The sequence below is a fragment of the Glycine soja genome, chromosome 20 (assembly GCF_004193775.1).
Source record: "Glycine soja cultivar W05 chromosome 20, ASM419377v2, whole genome shotgun sequence".
Lineage (NCBI taxonomy): Eukaryota > Viridiplantae > Streptophyta > Magnoliopsida > Fabales > Fabaceae > Glycine > Glycine soja.
The window spans coordinates 16,139,551-16,162,863 of NC_041021.1; the positions used below are offsets into that span (position 1 = coordinate 16,139,551).

The following is a 23,313-nucleotide window of genomic DNA, read 5'->3' on the forward strand; positions in this document are numbered from 1 at the left end:
AATTTCGTAAATGTTTAGGGACTAAACTTAATTAACCCTTTTTTTAAATTGTGCATGATTCAATGACGATAAGGTGGTTGTGCATGATTCCAGAAGCTTTTTTTTTTTAATTTAAATATTAGAAACAACAATTAAAAGTAATTAAAAGGTGTGCTCTTTAAAAATAGGAATCGTCTACCACTTGTTTAAAATTCATAACACAAATCTAATGTATTTCAAAAGATGAAGAACATACTTTGATTTCAAGTGAAGCAATTATGAGCAGTTACTAGAAGATTAGTATGCAACAATTAGTTGAACTCACAAATTAGTTGAATGAATCACTAGAATAAATTGAATCAATGTAAAGTCAATTTCATGAAGTTCCAACCGTCAGTTACCGAGTAGAATATCTAGTTTTTAGTCGAATAGTCCTTGGACTTAATTTTGAACAACACAATCAATCCAATTCAAACTCATGTTATCTTACAATTTATTTTTTTTACAACAAATTTTTTTTTATCCGTAGAAATTGAACACAGGACCAAAAGATTTACAACAATCATACACCTTAAAGATTTACAACAATCATACACCTTGCTTAACCAATTGAATTAGACACCTTGGTAATTCATCTTGTAATTTATCTATACCACTTTTATAGCTTTGTCTTTACTTTTTACTCTTTTTTTTTTTTTGCAAATCTCAATTTCTTCATTTTTTAACCTGCCAGTGTTTATTTTAGTAACTTAGAAACCCATCTCTTGAAAAGCAAATTCTCCTCGGCACCAACTACCAAATCAATTGATCGATTTTGGGATCATGTTGGCTAATTATTTCACGCAACACATTCTATTTGCATTTTTATGTTTTGGATGACCATGCGTTGTATTGGCTCTTTCTTTTTGTAGGTATTCTCATTCTAATTAGTGAATTTTATGAGTACGCTCTACAAAACATTCTAGTATCAGTCTAATTTAGGTAGTCTCGAAAGAAATCAGAATCTATAAACATTGAACTAGCCTCATTTCTGAATTTGTAAAATGACCAACTTGATATTCAATGTATCTCTTAGAAGAATCAATTTGGGTTGCTAAAAGGTCTTGGAAAATAAAAGAATATCTAACACTTGGCTGGCCGTTCTAATTTTAATCTTTGAATGATCTTGACGTTCTCGGTCAGGACAAGCAATAGTTCTTATCTGCAACGGACGTGTCGCAAAAAGATTAATCAGGCTCGATATTTTTCCTGAATTCACATTTTTAAAAACGGAACGCAATAATGATGTTTCGTAGGCCATATTTTTCTCCAATATGAATTACGGTGGCTCAATGTCCGTTTGCTGCAAGCATGTAAAAATAATATTGTTGTACATCTATGAACTTGATTAACAACGGTTACACAGTTCTTCAGTTCTTGCCTCTAACTGACGTGAATTTCTTGATCTAGCAAAACCCAAAACAAATGCAGCCTGCATTTATTAAAAGATCATACAATCTAATTTAAAAGCATGAAATTGACACAAAAAATTAAATGATTAGGATTAAATTGTAGAAAATGCAGAGCAATTAGAAAGGAATTCCTTGGAAACAGAAATTTTATTTGCAAGTTCTGGAAATCTGTTAGGGAATCATATTATACATTTTTGTTTCAAAGACTTAAGAGGTTGCTGGTGGCACTTCGACAAGGTTGGTAGTTTTTAACAACTAAAACAGTGTTACAACAGGGAAAATGTGAAACTTACCTTCAATCAGAGCCCAACTATAAGGGCAACGAAGAATTTCGAAGATGGTAACAAACCAAACAGTAGCATTACCATTCATGCACTTCGAAGTGGTGTAACCTATGTTAACTGCAGAACTATTTGGTTGCTAAAGATGCTGAGCCAGCTGTTGCCTCTGCTATTAAAGAAATAGGTTGACGTGCCTGGAGGCAGGCACCTATATCAAACGGATGCAACTCAGAACCGTCAAAAATAAGATTTACTCCAGGAAGGATTACTTCTTTACTATCACACTCATCTGTTTCAGCTTTTATTGTGTTGGCTTGAGTAGCTTCTTCAATGGGCCTTGTAGCAGCTTCATAAACAGGAGTTAAAGCATAAGATCTGCATGCACCATCCAAAAGTATATAGTTTCTGAGAATTTGAATGATTACGAAACCAAAATTATGAGCTATAATGAACAGATGGAAGGAATTATACCAGGTTTATTAATGACTTGAGTTTGTATAAAATATCCCCATTTTAATTTTAAACTACTCCAACCATATTCACACACATAATAAAAAGAAAAAAAAGAACAAGGAAACAACCAATGGATACCAATAACATAAAACCACTGCACGGTTATTGTTATGGTGTGGGTCACACAGGGTACAGAGAATGAGATTCAAAAGAGTAAGGAGATCGAGAGAGTTTGAGAAAGAGTATCTCTATGATTCAGTATGAAATGGGTGTGTTAGTTGTATTCGGTTACAAATTGTGTATTTATAGAGTGATTAGCAAGGTCCTCCTTTGCCACGTGTCAGACTACTAGTTTGTATTTGGATCCTTACTCTCTTAGGTTCAGTGGTGATTTCGGCTCTGTCGTCTTATGGGTAACACGCCTTAAGTCGGTTCTTATTCAGATTTCCGACTTAGGGTGACCCTTAGGAGGCGATAAGTCAATATTTATCCCGGAATAGTTGCCCCCAAGTTGACATTGCTTTATAAGTGAAATGAATATTTACCCCGGAACAGTTATAAATGCCGATATTGCTAAGATTTTAGGCAGCAGAATATGCGGGAACAGCCTCAGAAACCCAAGTCGACATTGCTTTATAAGTGAAATGAATATTTACCCCGGAACAGTTATAAATGCCGATATTGCTGAGATTTTAGGCAGCAGAATATGCGGGAACAGCCTCAGAAACCCAGGACACTGGAAACATCTCAAATTATGCTGAGTCAAAGAAAAATTAACAAAAATGAGAGAAACACATGGAATATTAAACTGTGCACACGATGATATGTGCACAATATACACAAAAATCATGGGACCAGCAATTTGAAATAGCCAAGATAAGTACCAAAAAGCAGTAGGACATGGAGAGGACAGCAGCAAAACTGAGTTTGGTGTCAAGAGAAGGCAATTCTGATCCAGGGGTTACCAGACCAGATTGAAATTTGCTGTTGCTGGAAAGTTTATTTACAGTGAAAACCCATCAGAAAGGGTCATATAAAGGCAGACTTGTCACTAGCATTGACAAGCAATGATGAAGGATTTGTCATTGAGCAGTGGGACAGCAGATTTAGGATTTTGATGGGAGAGATGGGTTGAAAAATGCTCTAACACCATCTTAAGAATTACAAGAACAATATGATTAGGGGATTAAACTGTATCTAGGCAGGCAGCCCCCGTACCGTCACCACGTATGATATGCTACAAAAAAACATCTAACTATTGATGATATTCTATTCACCTTCATTGCGCCACCACCACAGTTGTAAATTTTGTACTCTTAATTTAGAATGTATCACAAAAAATGTTTACAATCACTGGATTAGATTACAGAAGAAGCTAGGTGATTATTTATGACAAAGTAACTGATTTTATGTTTGTCTAAAAATGCTAGAAGAATCCATTCATTAATCTGATAAGAAAATTCAGTAATCTTCAAGAATTAAATATTTAGAAGTTAACAAACCTAAGAATGCTGCCATCAAAGCTTAAAACTTCAGTTCGGCAGCGTTGTCGATTTGCCAGTTTTAACCTTTGATGTTCACTTGAGGCCCCTGAAATTGGAGAAGAAGGGTCCATGAGCGGATTCCACCTTCCACTAGCATAATTCATAAGTTGTCGTGAGGATTCCTTAGCTTTCTCCTTCTGGTAAAGAACCTTTGCAGCAGGACCTGTTGCTTGGTACTCAGCACAAATGTCACACAAGTTTTTCCTTAAGTTTTGCATTGCATGACGGTGTTCTTCAAATGAGTCAGATTGAAGTAACTCAGAAGAAACAACCCTTTGACATATATTATTACACACCTTTGGACTGAATAGTGGCATCCCAAATTCAATACTCAACGGAACCCATTCATACTTCTCTTCAGGTGAGAACTGGTTTGATTCTCGTACATTATATAATTTCAGTAGGCGAATATACCCAACTGTCCACAGTTCCATCTTGTTTGCCAAATTAGTCAGGAGAGACTTCAGTTTTGAACTTTCCCCTTCACATAATCCTAACTCTTTTCCAACAGAGATAATTGATCCATCAGAATTCTTTAAGGGCAAAGGGATATCCACTGTAATCACCTTACTAGATTCATCAAGGTCAAACCTACTTAGAGGCTGCACCAGCACAGCTGAATGTTTAAGAAGTGAATTTAAACAATGTAGGAGTATACTTCCCTTTACTAAATTTCCTTCATGCTTCCCTCCCAACCCTCCTACTGTGGAACCATCCCAAGACCATATTAGAGCTTTCTCACAACCAGCCAATGGAGCAGGAAGGAAGCGCAGACACTGTCCTTTCATCAGAACAACTGATAGAGGCCCACTAGCTACAGTTGAATACAATACCAATTTCATCCAAGGAGTCATAAAAGAATACGAGGGGGGACCAAAATGAACCAGACCTGTGGATCCAGGAAGAACTGATGAAAAAGGAAGAGGCACTATGGACACAACTACATCATAATCACGAACAAACAATCGATCAAGGGTTGCCGGTGCAAGAGAAGCCAAGCTTTCACAGCGGAGAATGTCTACACGATATTTCTTTTTTCTTTTTAACATTTCAGTTCCAACATCTGACTCTTCTACCATAAGTTTGTCATTATTCTGGAGATTTCCATCTTCATTGGCTTCCTGTACATGACTACCATCACCTTCAAAAGGAATAGAACAGGTTCCACCAACCATATTACTAGGAGCAGCTTCAGTGGAAGCAAGAGCCTCTACTAACTTCTCTAAATCTGAACTTAATATATCATAATTATTCATCCCAGCTTCTGTAATACCAGATTCTCCTGATTTGTCAGTCAGAGAGATTTCAGATATTGGAGAACTAGGCTCATCATTGCTTACAGTAACCAAATTCATCTTATCTTCACCCACTTTTGCATCAGAAGCAACTCCACCTGATTGTAGACATTCTAATACACAACGCAAGCTAAATGCATGATTTGCAAATTCCTGCAGTTCTCCCTCAAATTTGGCACCTTCCAGAGTGCTAAGATCCTTGCAAAGATCAGCAATACTGGCATGACCCAATTTACCCGCTTCATAGAGTGTAACAGCATGAGATTTCAGGCCTGACAGTTCCGCAGGAAGAATGATTTTGGTTAGACTATAGACATAGACATACGAATAAATTCTCAGACACAGAAGATAGAAGACAAACATGCTCACAATAGATAGACCAAAAAGAAAATTTTACAACTTTGAAATAGAACTAAAACACAGATTTATTAATCACTAATCAGTAATCTTAGTGTTGTGATACATTCCATAATTAGCACAGATTTCATTTTTTAATTAGTACAGATTTGATTTTTTTTATTTGTACAGATTTTGTTCCATTGTATTTTGATTTGTACAGATTTTGTTCCATTGTATTTCTTTCCTTAATTGGGAGCTCCTTGAGTTAGTTATATGCATATCAAGCATGCATACTTGAGGTGTTAAATTTAGCGATATGTCTAGAGAGTCTAGAGAGAGAGAGAGAGAGAGAGAGAGAGAGGCTGAAGGAGCGAAACAGCGAGTGGGTAAGAGAGCGACCATGTCTCAGCTATGTTGAGAAAGGGTACGATCGACGCGATGTGGCGATAGTGGTGGCACGACCAGGTGAGGGGAGGCAGAAAAACTGGAGGGACACATTAGATGTGTCTTCCTTCTACTTCACGTGATTTCCAGAAGATATGGGGGAAAAGGATTTATGGTTCGAATTTAAAAAATGGGGCGACGTCAGGGAGATATTCATCGCAAAAAATAGAAACGGAAGTGGGAGGAGATACGGTTTCGTGCCATTCAAAGGGGTTGAAGATGTTCGAAAACTTGAGAGGCAGTTAGAGCAACATGGAAGGGAACGAAAGCTGACAAGGAAAACCAGCATCACTGATCAATACAACAAGGGACATCAAAGGGATAAGCTAGCAAAGCGAGACGAGAACATAGGCAGGATGAAAACAACACAAACAATGTGGAATAGAGGAGCTTGGAATCAATATCCTCAACGAAATACATTAACAGTTTCGTACGCAGAAGCGGTTGCGACAGGCAGCAAGATGACAACAAAGAGATCGATCCCGACACATAAACAGGCGATGATGCAACCATCCCACTCGTCAATACAGCTAATGATACCCATCAAACAGAGGACATGGTTCAGTGACGCATGGGTTGGCAGGTTATGAAACCTGACGGCGGTCGATAGATTAGAGGAAGAACTGATGTGGGACAGAGGTGAGGACGTTAGGCCTAAGTACCTTGGTGGTGATATGGTACTACTCATGGGCCTTAGTGATACCAGAGCAGAAGATTTGTGCAGGGAAGAAGACGAAAGTGGTTTGTCCATGTTTCATACATTGGAGAAATGGAGCCCAACCATGAAGTCTGGTTTCAGGTTGGTTTGGGTCCTATGCTGGGGAGTCCCGTTACACGCATGGAACATGGAAAATATCAAAAAGATTGCGGGGGTGGTGGGTGAAGTGGTCAAGATTGATGACGACGCTGTAGACCTCTAACGCCTAGATAAGGCAAGAGTGCTCATTAAGACATCATGGCACCCCACAATTAACCCCAAGGTGCTGGCGTCCATTAACGAGGTCTAATACATCATTAATATCGTGGAGGAGACATGCTACAGCCCCTGTAAATGTAAATGCAATGGGGACAACTTCACAGGATCCTCGAAGGAAATATCGTCAGACGAGAGTGACACGGGACAGAGCCTGATGTCGGAATACAAAACGTATGTTGGTGAGTCTTTGGCAGCAGCCATGGACGTGGGAGCATCAGAGAGTTACCAGCACAGAAGCTAAGGGGAGAATCTATTGTCCGATGGTCAATGTATTAAACAAAGACCCCTGGATATTAGTCAGGACCCTCTGCCAAGTAGACCAATCAACATTAGGCCTAGCGACAACAGTACCAGCCATGGGGTTGAGTCTCTATGTGATGCTGGCGGACGACACACCCACTCTGGCAAGCCAGCTTGGTGATAAGGACAGATATGGAAAAGATGATAGATGTCAGGAGGTAGGGGCAGCAGAGGTTGACGCAGGAATGGTGAATGGTACTGTGGTTGTTGAAGAGAAGAACAGAAACAGAGGTAACAAAGGAAAAAATAGAGAAGAAAGGGGCCCACAACTAACCCAGAATTTTGAATTAAAGGGGGAACAGGCACGTGCTGGTTCAGAGGACAGAAAAGAAGCTCTGTCTACTACAGGGCCCACAAACAAAAAAAAGAGGAAAGAAAGGGACAGATATCAAATGGTGGGCTGTAACATAAATGGGCCTGACCCTAAGTGGAAGGTATACTCTAGAAATAGGTGATGCAAAAAGGAAGTTGGACCCAAAGAGACAAATGGACCCAAAACAATAATTGGGCCTCAAAATAATCAGCAACAGCAGCAGAACAGGTGGTGCAAAAAGGAAGCTGGACCCAAAGAGACAAATGGACCCAAAGAAATAATTGGGCCCCAAAATGATCAGCAACAGCAACAAAATAGCAGCTTAGGAAAGGAGCTCACTTCCAGCAAAACTAACCACGAGACATCCCCAAAATTGCTAAGGGGTAGCGGACTGAAAGAAATTATAAGCTGGGAGGAAAGGCACGATGATGATTACAAAACAGCTATTTTAAAGTCAGCTAGGAGCCCTACAAAATGTGAGTTGGTAAAAGAAGCTGCAAGTAATTGGGATATGGCAAAATATTTGGGAGTCAAATGCTGTAATCAGGAGGACATAATGGTATGCAAAATGATGAGCATGGAAGAAAGGGATAAGGGAGAGGGGCAGAGGAAGGGAAATAGTGCAGAGGATTAATGAAGATTATAACATACAATATAAGGGGCTAGGGAGGGGGTTAAAGTGGGCCTCCATCAGATAACTAGTCAAAAAAGAAAGAATAGATATGTTATGTCTACAAGAGACTAAGAGGGATGTCAGCACAAGGTTTTAATGAATATTCTCTCATATAATGTAAGGGGTTTGGGGAGGGGCATAAAGTGGGCAGCAATAAGAAGATTAAGAAAATTGGAGGGACCAGATATGATCTGTCTTCAAGAAACGAAGAAAGAATTCATAGACAAAGCTATGTGTCAGGCGATTTGGGGGGATGCAGAGGTGTCATGGGAGATGCAGCCTGCTACTAATACAGCAGGGAGTATTTTGTGCATGTGGTGTGAAAACTCATTTAGACTTCAGAGGAAAGTTATAGGTAATGGTTTTATTTTTTTGGAAGGGGAATTGGTTAGAGAAGCTCAACAGATCAACATAATTACGATTTACTCACCATGTGACATTCATGGTAAGAGATCGTTATGGGAGGCAGTAAAACATCTAAAAGAAGCAGCAGCAGGGGTGTTCTGGTGTATATTGGGTGACTTTAACTCAATTAGGGACCCTGAAGAAAGATTTGGTAGCAGCCAAAGGACACTCATAGACAACAGCATCAACGAATTCAATGAGTGGATACATGAAATGGAGATGCTCGAGGTTCCTTGGCTGGGCAGGAAGTTTACCTGGATCAGACCAAATGGTGCGTCTAGGAGTAGGCTGGATAGGTGCTTGGTTTCCCCGGAGTGGCTGCATAGATGGCCTGCAAGTGTCCAAATTACACTTGCTAGGAACTTTTCAGATCATTGCCCACTTCTTCTTCGATCAAAGGCTGTTGATTGGGGCCCTCAGCCATTTAGGGTCCTGGATTGTTGGCTCTCGGATAACTCCTTTAAGAAAATTGTTCAGCAGTGCTGGAACTCTCATTTGCAACCAGGCTGGGGAGGTTTCGTGCTCAAGGAAAAATTTAAGAGATTAAAACAGAGGGTGCAGATTTGGAACAAGGAAGAGTATGGTGACACGTTCAAAAAGATCAAAATGATTGAGTCTGAATTAAATAAGCTGGAGGAAAATTCAATGCAGAGGCAGCTATCTTCCCAAGAAGATATCAAGAGAAAGCATTTACAGGAAGCTCTATGGGCAACAGCAAATGCTCATGAATCGTTGTTGAGGCAGAAAGCAAGGACTAGATGGATCAAGGAGGGTGATTGTAATTCACGTTACTTTCACCTCTTGATGAATGCTCACCGCAGAAATAATTATATTAAAGGGGTCAAAATTGATGGGGCATGGATTGATGAGCCACAGAAGGTGAAGGAGGAAGTCAGGAATTTTTTCTCACAAAGATTTCAAGAACCGGTATTCAGTAGACCTACATTGGATGGCATCTCTTTTCAAACCATCATTCAGCATCAAAACAGTATACTGGTGGCCCCTTTTCAGGAGGAGGAAATTAGGGAAGCTATTTGGGACTGTGGGAGTCAAAGAAGCCCAGGGCCGGATGGCTTCAATTTCAAATTTATAAAGCAATTCTGGGAGCTGCTTAAACCTGATGTGCTTCGCTTTTTGGATGAGTTTCATGCAAATGGAGTGTTCCCAAGGGGTTGTAACGCATCTTTCTTAGCGTTAATCCCAAAGGTGCTTGATCCCCAAATTTTAAACGATTACAGACCCATACATATCTCTTATTGGGTGCATGTATAAGATAGTAGCTAAATTGTTGGCTAAGAGATTGAAGAAGGTGATGTCTTCTATCATCAATGAGTCCCAATCTGCCTTCATTGAAGGGAGACAGCTTCTTCATAGTGTAATCATAGCAAACTAGGTAATTGATGAAGCCAAGAGAAGCAATAGATCCTGCCTTGTTTTCAAAGTGGATTATGAAAAGGCATATGATTCGGTATCTAGGAGCTTTTTGTTCTATATGTTGAAGAGAACAGGTTTTAGTCCACAATGGGTCAAGTGGATTGAAGGATGTGTGAAATCCGCCTCTATTTCTGTTTTGGTGAATGGAAGTCCGACTTCAGAATTCTTACCTCAAAGGGGTCTACAGCAAGGGGATCCATTAGCACCCTTTCTTTTTAATATTGTCGCAGAAGGATTGAATGGGCTGATGAGGAGGGCTTTGGAGGAAAACCTGTACAAAGGCTATCTGGTTGGTGCTAACAATGTGCCTATCAGCATCTTGCAGTATGCGGATGACACCATTTTTTTCGGAGAAGCATGTATGGAGAATGTTGAAGCAATAAATGTTATGCTAAGGTCTTTTGAGTTGGTATCAGGATTGAAGATCAATTTTGCTAAGAGCTCCTTTGGTGCTTTCAGAGTAACAGATCAATGGAAGCAACTTGCGGCCAATTATTGGAATTGTAGCTTGATGGCTTTTCCTTTTGTTTATCTGGGTATTCCCATCGGGGCCAATCCGAGGCGGGGTAGGATGTGGGATTCTATTATTCACAAATGCGAGAGAAAACTCTCAAAATGGAAACAAAGGCATATCTCATTTGGGGGGAGAGTGACACTGATTCAATCCGTACTAACATCCATTACTATCTATCTCTTTTCTTTTTTCAGGGTACCTCAATCAGTGGCTGCCAAATTAGTAAAGATCCAGCGTAGATTCCTTTGGGGAGGTGGGCATGATCAAAATAAGATTGCTTGGATAAGCTGGGAGAAAGTTTGCTTACCAAAAGAAAGAGGAGGGCTTGGTATCAAGGATGTCAACGCTTTTAATATTGCCTAGTTAGGCAAATGGAAGTGGCATCTCTTAAACCATCAACAGGAACTTTGGATTAAAGTAGTGGAGTCTAAATATGGAGGGTGGAGGGGTTTGGAGGAAAGGGATAGGGCAGCCAGCCAGTCGTTATGGTGGAGGGACTTAAAAAGGGTCGTTTGTCAACCATACCAAGGAAGGAGAATACAAGAAGGATTTAGATGGAAGGTTGGTGCTGGTCATAGAATCAATTTTTGGGAGGATAGATGGATAAGCCAAGATATATCACTAGCAGAAAAGTATCCTAGGCTTTACCTTATTTCATTGCAGCAACATCACACTATTAGACAGATGGGAGAACACAAAGATCATGGGTGGGAGTGGCATTTTACTTGGAGGAGAAATCTGTTTGACAGTGAAATAGAGTTGGCTGTCAACTTCCTTGGAGAGGTAGAAGGAAAGATCATCCAGCATCAAGGTGAAGATGGTTGGGAATGGATTGGACACCCATCAGGTATCTATTCTACTCATTCTGCATATCAGATGTTAAGGGAAGGGGGACCAGCTGCAAGTAAGGAGGAAGTCTTTGTGGAATTATGGAAATTGAAGATTCCCAGTAAAATAGCTATATTAGCGTGGAGATTATTTCAAGACAGACTGCCAACAAAAACTAATTTGCAAAGAAGGCAAGTGCAGATCATGGATGCATCATGCCCTTTCTGTGGAGGTATGGATGAGGAGGTTTCCCACTTATTTTTCCACTGCACAAAGATTCGGCCTATTTGGTGGGAGACTATATCCTGGATGAATATCAGTAGTGTGTTTCCTTCCAATCCTGTACAGCATTTTCTTCAGCATTCTTTTGTGCAAGTGGAAGGTATAAGAAGCAAGAGGTGGCAAAGTTGGTGGACGGCTGTTGTTTGGTCTATATGGAAGATGCGGAACAGAATTATCTTCTCCAATGAATCTTTTAGTGGTAGCAAGCTCTTCGACGATGCAGTATTTTTAGCTTGGACATGGGTCACCAATTTGGACAAAGATTTCAAACTTCACTTTAACCAATGGTCAAGTCACATCAAAGAGGGATTTTTGTATTAGCTTTCAGTAGCTCTGAGTAGGAGTTGTAGCAGATATTTAGATACCTTATTATGTAGCCATACTATGGTTCATTTTCAAACTACTTTAGTTTTATTTTGGAACCATGAGTATGGACCTAATTTTTTGTACTTAGTACATCTGGTACTTCTATCAATATATTAATATTTTTGTTGATCAAAAAAAAAAAAAAAGAGACTAAGAGGGAAGTGATAGACAATAAGGTATGCCAAGCTTTATGGGAGGATCCTGAGGCTGGATGGGAGGTACAACCAGTATGTAATAGTGCTAGAGGATTACTATGTATATGGAATGAGGAGACATTCAAACTAAAAAACATGTTGATTGGCGATGGTTTCATTTACCTAGAAGGGATATGGAAAGCGGATGGTGGCAAAATCGTGATGGTGAATATATACTCGCCATGTGATGTAGTTTTGAAAAGAAATTTGTGGAAAAAGATCAGACAGATAAGGCATGCAAACATGGGGGGCTTATGGTGCATAATAGGAGATTTCAATTGTATTAGAAGACCCTTAGAAAGAATAGGCACTTGTCAAAGGATGCAAGATGAGGGTATTATGAAGGAATTTAATGTATGGATTGTAGATTTAGAGGTTGAGGATGTGCCTTTTGTGGGACGAAGATTCACTTGCTACAGACCAAATGGACAGCCAAAAGCAAATTGGAACGTCTACGGGCCCTTGTGAATTCTCTTAGTAAGACATCTAGTTCTTGTTCCCTAACCATGACTGGTAAGAGTTATAGCTTCGTATCCTTTAATGCTTATGGTACTGAAAATATTTGCATTATAGGCTCTAGTGCTACTGATATGACACCTCACTCTTCTTATTTTTCATCCTACACCTTTTTAACTGGTAACCAACACATCACTGTCGCTAATGGTTCTCATACCCCCATTACTGATTGTGGTAACATTCAACTTCAATCTTCCCTTCATTTGAACAATGTGCTCCATGTTCTCAAACTATCTAATAACCTCTTGTCTATTCATAAAATCACCCAGGACTTAAACTGTGTTGTGACATTTTTCAACGTTCATTGCGTTTTCCAGGATCTTGCCACGAGGAGGACGATTGAAATTGCTAAAAAACAGGGTGGGTTATACTACTTGCAACATGAGGACAATACAGAGTGCATCAAATAAAATGCTCTCACTTCCAATAATCAGACAAGTTCATAACCTTGGTCATTCTCCCAAATATGGCTTCATCATAGGCGTCTAGGTCATCCTCCGTTTAGTGTCCTTAATTCTTTATTTCCTTTTTTGATTACAAAAATGTCAGTCCATTCTTTTCATTGTGATGTTTGTGAGTTTGCTAAACACTATCGAACAACTTTTCTTCCAAGTACTAATAAAAGTTCTAAACCTTTTGATCTTGCTCATTCGGATGTGTGGGGACCTGCACCTATCAGTAATACTTTTGGTGCAAAGTGGTTTGTTTTTTTTATTGATGACTGCACTCGGGTTACCTGGATATTTCTCATGAAAGACAAATCTGAAGTTTTCCAATTGTTTGTAAATTTTTACCGTATAATTCAAACACAATTTGGGAGCCCAATTAAAAAATTGCGTTCTGATAATGGGAGAGAGTATGTGAATCAAAACCTTTCCAATTTTCTCAAAGATAACGGTGTTGTTCATGAGTTAAATTGTGTGGATACCCCTCAACAAAATGGGGTTGCAGAAAGGAAAAATCAACATCTCCTTGAGGTTGTTAGAGCTTTACTCTTCCAAATGTCTGTTCCTAAGTCTTACTAGGGGGAAGTTGCTCTAACCGCTACTTAATAAATAGGTTACCCTTTTGTGTTTTAAATGGTGTTAGTCCTACTCAACTCATGATCACATTTTATCTGTCTGTTCCCCTTATGACCAGTCTTTAGAATCGTGTCTTTGGATGTTATGTCTTTGTTCATGTTCATGGTCCTCATTGGAAAAAGTTAGATCCTCGGGCTATCAAATGTGTCTTCATAGGTTATGCCTCAAACAAAAAGGGGTTTGAATGTTATCACTCTCAAAATCGTCGTGTCATTGTTTCCAAGGATGTCACTTTTCATGAAACAGAGTCTTTCTTCACTAGTCCTTCGCTTCAGGGAGATCTAGAAGTTGAGATTCCTGAGTTGTCCTGTTTTCCCTTGTTGCAGGATTCCACTCCTACAAAGAATGACAAAGACCCTGAACCAGCATCATCACCAGTTCAAGAATCATGTCTCCGAGGATGGAGATAACCACTCAGTCAACAAGAATCATGTCTTCGAGGATGCAGAAACTAAAAGTTATGGTACTGACGAGGAGGAAGGCACGCTGCCTCATGCTTGGATGAAAAAGGTGGAATTACCCACTTTCGAGGGGATCGAACCATTGAGCTAGATAGCGAGGGCGGAAAAGTTCTTCAAAGTGAAGCAAGTCAAACCTTTAGAGAAGCTCCGGTTGGCTTTCATCAACATGGAAGGGAATGCAGTGCACTACTTCCAATTTTGGCGCAAGAAATTCAAGAATCCTTCTTGGATGGATTTTTGTACAGCGTTGCTGCAAAGATTCGGGGAAAATGGTCGCGACACAGTATTATGTAAGTGAATTTGAACTCTAGGTGGCTCATCATCTATACCGAAGGATCAAGTGATGGGATATTTCTTGGCGGGACTACAGAAAAACATTAGAAGAGGACAGGTGATGCAATTATACCCCCAAGGACATTGGATAGAAGACTCTAAGAAGATTGAGCCAAAAATGCAGAAGGCCCTAGGATTCTCATGAGCCTTAGCATAGATATTGGACTCATGAGCTAAGTATGAACTCATCTTTGTACATATTAGATTAGGGTTTCATTATTTTTGGGCCTTATATTTAGGACTCTATAGTGTAGGGAGGGTATCTTAGTAATGTAGGATTTTTCAGGTCTTGTATTTTAGAGCACCTAGACTAGTTTTTGTATTGGGGGTAGTTCTATAATTTCACATGCATCAAGTGTGATCTTTTGCAGGTTTGAGTTGCATAGAAGGAGGTGGGGTTCAGTTGTTCAATGGAAGCGGTGAGAGAGTACTAGAGTATGTTTTTGCATAACTGTGAAAACAGTTTTGTAGTATGTATGTAAGGGTTGTTAGCTTTTGCTAACAACATCTCTCTAGTGTTAGACAGCTGGTAATATGCTTGTAAGGGCTGTTAGCTTTTGCTAACAGCACCTCACTGGTGTTAGGCGGTTACTTTTCTGTTATTGTTAGTTCAGAGGTTTGAAGGTCTATATATACTTTTTTTTGTAACTAATTTGTTCAAATTAAAATAATATCAGTTCTCTCTAAATTTTCTCTCTTACTCTCTCTCACTTTGTCAAAGATGGTATCTAGAGCCAACCTTTTGTAGTTATTGTGCCTTCACAAGTTCCAGATCCATTCATCCATAGCTTTCGCTCCTTTGAATTTCGTCTCTCAATCCTTTCCAAACTCCATCACCGAGAAGCTCGACGATTCGAGCTATCTCCACTGGTGACAACAGGTAGAACCGGTTATCAAATTGTATACACTATAGCGTTTCGTTGTCAATCCCGTTGTTCCGCCTTGCTATCACATGGAAGATGATCACATTGTTGATCGTGTGAATCCTAAGTAGGAAGCTTGGGAAGTTCAAGACCAAATGCTTCTTGGTTGGCTCCAATCCACTCTCTCGAAATCAGTTTTGCTAAGCGTCCTTGGCTCGAATCATTCTTATCAGGTTTGGGAAAAGATTCATGAGTATTTTAACCTCCATACAAAATCTCGTGCTTGACAACTGTGAATTGTGATGCGCACGGTTTCACTTGAAAGTAAATCAATTGATGAATACAACAACAACAACAACGCCTTATCCCACTAGGTGGGGTCGGCTACATGGATCAACTTCCGCCATAATGTTCTATCAAGTACCATACTTCTATCCAAATCATTAAGTTCGAGATCCTTTTTGATAACCTCTCTTATAGTCTTTTTGGGTCTTCCTCTGCCTCGAATTGTTTTCCTTCTCTCCATCTGGTCTACTCTCCTCACTACAGAGTCTACCGGTCTTCTCTCTACATGCCCAAACCACCTAAGTCTATTTTCCACCATCTTCTCTACAATAGGCGCTACTCCAACCCTCTCTCTAATAGCTTCGTTTCTAATTTTATCCTGTCGAGTCTTACCACACATCCACCGCAACATCCTCATCTCCGCTACACCTACTTTATTCTCATGTTGGCTCTTGACCGCCCAACATTTTGTTCCGTACAAAATCGCCGGTCTTACCGCAGTCCGATAAAACTTTCCCTTTAGCTTGATCGGTACCTTTGCATCACATAACACCCCCGATGCTTTTCTCCATTTCATCCATCTTGCTTGAATGCGATGATTCACATCCCCTTCAATTTCTCCATCATCCTGTATTACAGACCCAAGATATTTAAACCGTGTGACTTGAGGGATAATATGGTCTCCTATTTTCACCTCTGAGTTAGAAACCCTCCTTCTTTTGTTGAACTTACATTCCATATACTCCGATTTGCTTCTGCTTAGGCGAAAGCCATGTGTTTCTAGAGCTCGTCTCCAAGTTTCCAACCTCTCATTCAACTCCTCCCTCGACTCTCCAAGGAGGACTATGTCATCTGCAAAAAGCATGCATCTCGGCGCTATCTCTTGGATTTGTTCCGTGAGGACATCCAGAATTAAGGTAAAAAGGTAGGAGCTAAGGGTTGACCCTTGATGCAAACCAATTGTGATGGGAAAATCGTCTGACTCTCCACCCTGTGTCCTAACACTAGTCGATACCCTATCATACATATCTTGGATAGCTCGAATATATGCAACCCTAACCCCTTTCTTCTCTAGAGCTTTCCACAAAATCTCTCTAGGCACGCTATCATACGCTTTCTCCAAATCAATAAAAATCAAGTGCAAGTCTTGTTGGTCCATGCGATATTGCTCCATCACCCGCCGTAATAAATAAATCGCTTCCATGGTCGACCTTCCCGGCATGAAACCAAATTGATTCTCAGTAACTTGAGTCTCCTTTCTTAATCTCCGTTCGATCACTCTTTCCCATAATTTCATGGTATGACTCATGAGCTTGATTCCCCTATAATTTGCACAATTTTGTATATACCCCTTGTTCTTGTAGATTGGCACTAACGTGCTTCTCCATTCCTCCGGCATGCGTTTTGACCTCATAATTTCATTAAAGAGTTTGGTGAGCCACTCAAGACCTCTATCTCCAAGAGTTTTCCACACTTCAATAGGTATGTTGTCTGCCCCCACCGCCTTACCGTTACTCATTCTTTTCAACGCTTCCTTTACTTCCTGTTTCTGAATCCGACGATAGTACTTATAGTTCCGGTCCTCTTCTCTTGTGTCTAGACTGCTAGAGTCATATCCATATCCATCATTAAATAAGTTGTGGAAATACGCCTTCCACCTTTCCTTGATATCTTTTTCATGCACTAAGACTTTGCCTTCTTCATCCTTAACACACTTTACTTGATCCAGATCTCTAGTCTTCCTCTCTCTACCCTTAGCAAGCATATATATAGATCTTTCTCCGTCCCTGGTTCCTAGAGCTTGGTATAGTCCGTCAAAAGCTTGGGCTCTTGCCTCACTCACCGCCTTTTTGGTTTCATTTCTAGCTATCTTATACTTATCCCAAGTTTCAGAATTTCTACACCTAGACCACTCCTTGAAACACTCCTTTTTTACTCTAACTTTGCTCTGAACACTTTCATTCCATCACCACGATTCTTTACCCCTAGGTCCAAAACCTCTAGATTCACCCAACGTCTCTTTAGCCACTTTAATAATCTCTTGGGACATCTTGTTCCACAGATCATTTGCACTTCCTTGTGATTGTCCACACCATCCCTCCCATATCTTTTGTTGGAAGATTCCTTGTTTCTCACCCTTCAAGTGCCACCATTTGATCCTTGGTGCTACCATAGGACTTCTTCTCTTTGCCCTTTCTCTAATTCTTACATCCATAACCAAAACTCTATGTTGGGTAGTCAGGCTCTCTCTCGGGATAACTTTACAGTTCAAGCAATACTTCCTATCAGACTTCCTGATAAGGAAGAAATCTATCTGAGAACATGTCCCTCCACTTTTGTAAGTGATAAGATGTTCCTCTCTTTTCTTAAACCATGTATTGGCTATAGAAAGATCCAAAGCCTCCGAAAACTCCAAGATGGATTTACCCTCCCCATTCATCTCCCCTAGGCCAAAACCCCCATGCACCCCCTCAAAACCTCTAGCCACGCTACCTACATGTCCATTGAGATCCCCTCCTAGGAAAACTTTCTCTCCTTGGGGTATATCCTGAAGTACCCCTTCTAGATCCTCCCAAAATTTTACCTTAAAGTGTTCTGCTAACCCAACCTGAGGTGCGTACCCACTAATAACATTAAAGGTGTCCTGTCCCACTACCAATTTTAAGGCTATGATACGATCTCCTACTCTTCTTACATCCACGACATCCTTCTTCCACTCCTTGTCCACAATAATCCCTACCCCATTTCTTGATCTGATTTTTCCCGTATACCACAGCTTAAATCCCGAGTTGTCTAATTCTTTCGCTTTTTCACCTGTCCACTTAGTTTCTTGTAGGCACATAAAATTGATCTTCCTCCTCACCATAACATCCACTATTTCCATAGATTTTCCAGTAAGTGTGCCTATATTCCATGTACCAAAGCGAATCCTCCTGTCATGAACTAGCTTCTTTACCCACACCCGTTCACGAAAATGTGGGAACCCTTGCTTACTTTTCACTACATCCGGGCGACGATGCAGCGGCCCTTGCTCTTTTGACACTGTACTCGAGCCATACAGCGCGTTGCTTCCGGGCAACGACCTAGCATTCACATTATTACGTAATTGATCCATGTCATAGAGATTCGACAAAGTTTTACGTTGGCTGTCGAAAGCCTAACACAACCCTCTCCTTTTATCCGGGCTTGGGACCGGCTAAGAATAGCAAAGCTAACCTAGGCAGGATGAGCTTGCTGGTGTTGGAATTTCGGTCCGTCATGAGGAATACGTTAACGCGCTTCTTGAAGGACTCTCGTCAGATTATGCGCCGATGATCTCTATCATTGAGAGCAAGAAGCATACTCCATCCATCGCTGAGATTGAGGCCTTGCTTTACGGTCATGAAACTCGCCTTACTCACTATAATAAAGAAGCTCGGGTGCTGAGTTCTCCATCCTTGAATTACACTCAAGGCTATTCTCACTCTAATTCCCACAAATCTGGTGATCCTGGTGGTACTAGGGGATTGTATGGTCGTGGAAGTGGTGGTCGTATGGCGATTTTCCTGATCGCGATGCCGGACGTAGTGGTGGTGGCTCTGGTAGAGGTCGTGGTGGTGGCCAATTTGCCAACTTTCAGTGTCAAATTTGCCTTAAGTACGGACATACTGCCAATGTCACTTTCGGTTTGATATGAGTTTTCAGTCCCATGAATCACTCACCTTTCTTGATCCACCACACTTCAACCAATTCCCTACTCCTCTGGTTCTGCCAGGACTTCCAATACCTAGATTAATCTCAATTCCAAGACTGCTGTTCCAGCATCCAATCAACCCAGTGCTATGCTTTCCAATTTCTCCTCTCATGGAAATGGTCATGCTAGCTCCACCTGGATTCCAGACTCTGGTGTCAGCTTCCATGTGACTGGTGGTGAATCACAGAACAAGCAGTTCACTCACTTTCATGGACCTGATCAAATCTTCATAGGCAATGGTGAAGGTTTGAGTATCTTTGGTGCTGGTTCCTCTTCTTTTGTGTCCCCCAATGATTCTCACATAACATTTAAACTTCACAAGTTATTACATGTTCCTTCAATATCAAAAAATTTGTTAAGTGTGAGTCAGTTTGCTAAAGATAACTCTGTTTTCTTTGAATTTCACCCTCATTTGTGTCTTGTAAAATCTCAGGGGATCAATAAAGTCCTTCTTCAAGTAGTTGTTGGTGTTGATGGTCTTTACTCCTTTCATAACCTCAAGTTTGAAGACAACTCTCCCCTGCTGTTGTCTACTTCAATTTCAGATACTGGCTTGTCTATTACAGCTGCTACGGTTAATGAAAACTCTACTGTGGTTTCCAATTCTGTTGTTTCTTCTCCTAGTATTGCTAGTCTCTGGCATGCTAGGTTAGCTCATCCTAATAGTCATGTAATGAAGCTAGTCTTCAATCATTGTAATATTTCCACAACTAATAAAATATTTTCTGATTTTTGTTCTTCCTGCTGATGGAAAAATCTCATAGATTACCACCTCACACTTCTATTTCTTTTTACTCTCCTTTGGAGCTTATCTTCACAGATTTGTGGGGACCTTTGACTTCCTATGCTGGTCATAAATACTGTGTATCCTTTATTGATGCCTTTTCCAGGTACACTTGGATATTTCCTATTAAATCTAAGGATGAAACGCTTTCTGTTTTTCAAGCTTTTAAGTCAACGGTTGAACTACAACTTAATACTAAAATCAAGAGTGTTCAATCTGATTTTGGGGGGGGGGGGGGGGTGAATACAGACCTTTCTCTGCTCTCCTAACCTCCTATGGCATCTCTCACAGACTCATTTGTCCCCACACTCATCAACAAAATGGTGTGGTTGAAAGAAAACACAGACATATAGTTGACTTGGGCCTTACATTGTTAAATCATGCTTCTTTACCCTTACAGTTTTGGGACTATGCTTTTACTACTGCTGTCTATCTGATTAATAGACTTCCCATTGCTTCCCTCAATTTTTCCATTCCCTTTGTTACCCTTTTCAACAAGGATCCTGATTTTGAATTTCTTAAAACCTTTGGTTGGGCCTGTTTTCCTTTGCTGAGGCCTTACCATGCACACAAACTTAATTTTTGGGGTATTTCTCCTCTCACAGGCTACAGATGTTTGTCTTCAACTGCCAAAATTTATATTTCCAAAGATGTTCTGTTTAATGAATTGAGGCTCTCTTATTCTGACTTATTTCCCTCCTCTTCTAAGTCAATCAAGAATCTTGATTCCTATTTCAGTCCTAATCCTAACCTGTCTCCTACATCTCAATCTTCTCAATTGTCTTATTTTCATTCTCCTTCTGCACTTCTTTTGAGTCTATATCTGTTCATCCTCAAACTCCAGAGTCCACAACCCTTAGTGAACCCTCTTCTGAGTCTGTTCCAGCACCTAACTCTATCCCAATTAACACTCACCCTATGCAGACAAGGTCCAAGTCTGGATTTCACAATCCTAGACTACATCCTTCTTTATTTCTTGCTCATTCTGAACCCAAAGCTATGAAACAGGCCCTGGAAAATGCAGATTGGCTTGCTGCCATGCAACAATAGTATGATGCTTTGCTGAAAAACAAAACTTGGGACTTAGTTCCCTTGCCTTCTAATTGACAGGCTATTGGGTGTAAGTGGATTTTCAGAGAAAAGGAAAATGTTGATGGTTCCATCAACAAGTTCAAAGCAAGGTTGGTAGCCAAGGGTTTTCATCAAGTTTATGGCTTTGACTTTCATGAGACTTTTTCCCCAGTGGTCAAGCCCATCACCATTCGTATTGTTCTCACACTTGCTCTCTCACATGGGTGGGAATTATTTCAGCTTGATGTGAATAATGCTTTTCTAAATGGGATTCTTGAAAAATCTGTATTTATGACACAACCTTCTGGTTTTGAAGTTGCAGATAGGTCCCTAGTCTGCAAGCTCGACAGAGCCCTCTGTGGCTTGAAACAAGCTCCAAGGCAGTGGTTTGATAGGCTGAAATCTACTCTACTTCAGTTTGGTTTTGTGGGGGAGCAAATGTGATTCTTCTCTCTTCATTTAAAGGCAACAGGTGCATATTGTCTCTGCCTTTTAGTCTATGTGGATGATATCATCATCACGGGTAGCTCTACCTCTCTTATTCAACAGCTCACAACCAAACTGCACACTGCCTTCTCTCTCAAGCAACTTGGTTATTCAGATTATTTTTTGGGTCAAGTATCTACCTAATAACTCTATACTGATGACTCAGAGTAAATATATTTGTGATTTACTCCACAAAACTCACATGGCTGAAGCTCATTTTATTTCTTCCCCCATTGTCTCTAATTGCAAGCTATCTCAACATGGTGCTGATGTCTTTCATGATCCAACTCTATACAGATCAATGGTTGGTCTGAAATCAGCTTTGCTATCAATAAAGTTTGTCAATTTATGGCTGCACCTCTAGACTCTCACTGGGCAATAGTTAAAAGAATCTTAAGGTATCTCAAGGGTACTTTGTTTCATGGACTACTTCTTCAGCCTGCTCTTATTACAAAGCCCTTGGTTCTTCCCGTGTTCTGTGATGTTTATTGGGCATCCGACATGGATGACAAGCCTTCCACCTCAGGGGCTGCCATCTTTCTTGGCCCAAACTTAATATCTTGGTGATCTTGCAAACAAAAGGTCACAGCCAAGTCCAGCACTGAAGCCGAGTATCATAGTTTAGCTCAAACTTCCACTTAGTTAACATGGATTCATGCTCTTCTAACAGAACTACAAGTTCCCTTAACTACTCCTGTTCTTTTTTGTGACAACCTTTAGCTCAAACTTCCACTTAGTTAACATGGATTCATGCTCTTCTAACAGAACTGCAAGTTCCCTTCACTACTCCTGTTCTTTTTTGTGACAGCCAGAGTGTTCCTGTTCTTTTTTGTGACAACCAGAGTGTTGTATCCATTGCTCATAATCCTGTGCTTCACAGTCATACGAAACACATGAAAATTGATGTCTTCTTCGTTAGAGAAAAAATTCTGGCCAAGCAGCTTTCAATTGTGCATATCCCAGCTCTAGATTAGTGGGCTGATGTGCTGACCAAGCCTCTTTCTTCAACAAGATTTGAAGTTCTCAAGGGCAAACTCAATGTGAAGAATGTCTCTTCCGAAAACTCTTCCTCTTGAGTTTGAGGGGGAGGGGGGGATTAGAATGTGTTTGTATAACTATGAAAACAGTTTTGTAGTCTTTTTGTAGTATATTTGTAAAGCTAACAGCACCTCTCTAGTGTTGGGCAGCTGGTAATATGCTTGTAAGGGCTGTTAGCTTTTGCTAACAGCACCTCCCTGGTGTTAGGCCGTTAGTTTTCTGTTATTGTTAGTTCAGAGGTTCAAAGGTCTATATATACCTTTTTTGTAACTAACACTAACTAACTTGTTCAGATTAAAATAATATCAGTTCTCTCTAAATTTTCTCTCTTACTCTCTCTCAGTTTATCAAAGAGAGAGAGAGGTGGTGGTGTTGCTGAGGGGAAATATGCAAGGATTGATGGTGAAGGAAAGAGAATTGGAAACGGGTAGTGGTTGTTGTAGGATCTTGTGGACAATGAGGGAGGTGCGGTGTGGTTGCCATAGCAGTGGGTGGACGGTGAGAAGCACAACTACTGGAACAGGTGAACAAAAAACTTTATTTTATTATACTTTTAATTTAAAAGTAATATTAAACATAGCGGCGGTTTA

At 40.3% G+C, this 23,313-nt stretch overlaps 1 protein-coding gene across 4 annotated transcripts in view; it reads right to left on the bottom strand.

Moving 5' to 3' along the window:
* Nucleotides 1–927: 927 nt before the first annotated feature.
* The window catches only part of LOC114402226 (protein FAM91A1-like), a 36,760-nt gene continuing 14,374 nt past the window's right edge, over nt 928–23,313 (bottom strand). For 2 of the 4 annotated variants that reach the window (XR_003664392.1, XR_003664394.1), the window contains 3 exons: nt 3,667–5,275; nt 1,724–2,086; nt 928–1,450 (listed from right to left, as the gene is read on the bottom strand). Coding sequence is in view for 1 of the 4 variants with exons in the window: in XM_028364720.1 (XP_028220521.1) it covers nt 1,840–2,086; nt 3,667–5,275 (1,856 nt within the window). In the remaining 3 variants the exon portion in view is untranslated. Of the gene's footprint in view, nt 1,451–1,547; nt 2,087–3,666; nt 5,276–23,313 lie in introns of those variants that run through there. The other 2 variants (XR_003664393.1, XM_028364720.1) reach the window with 2 other exon arrangements.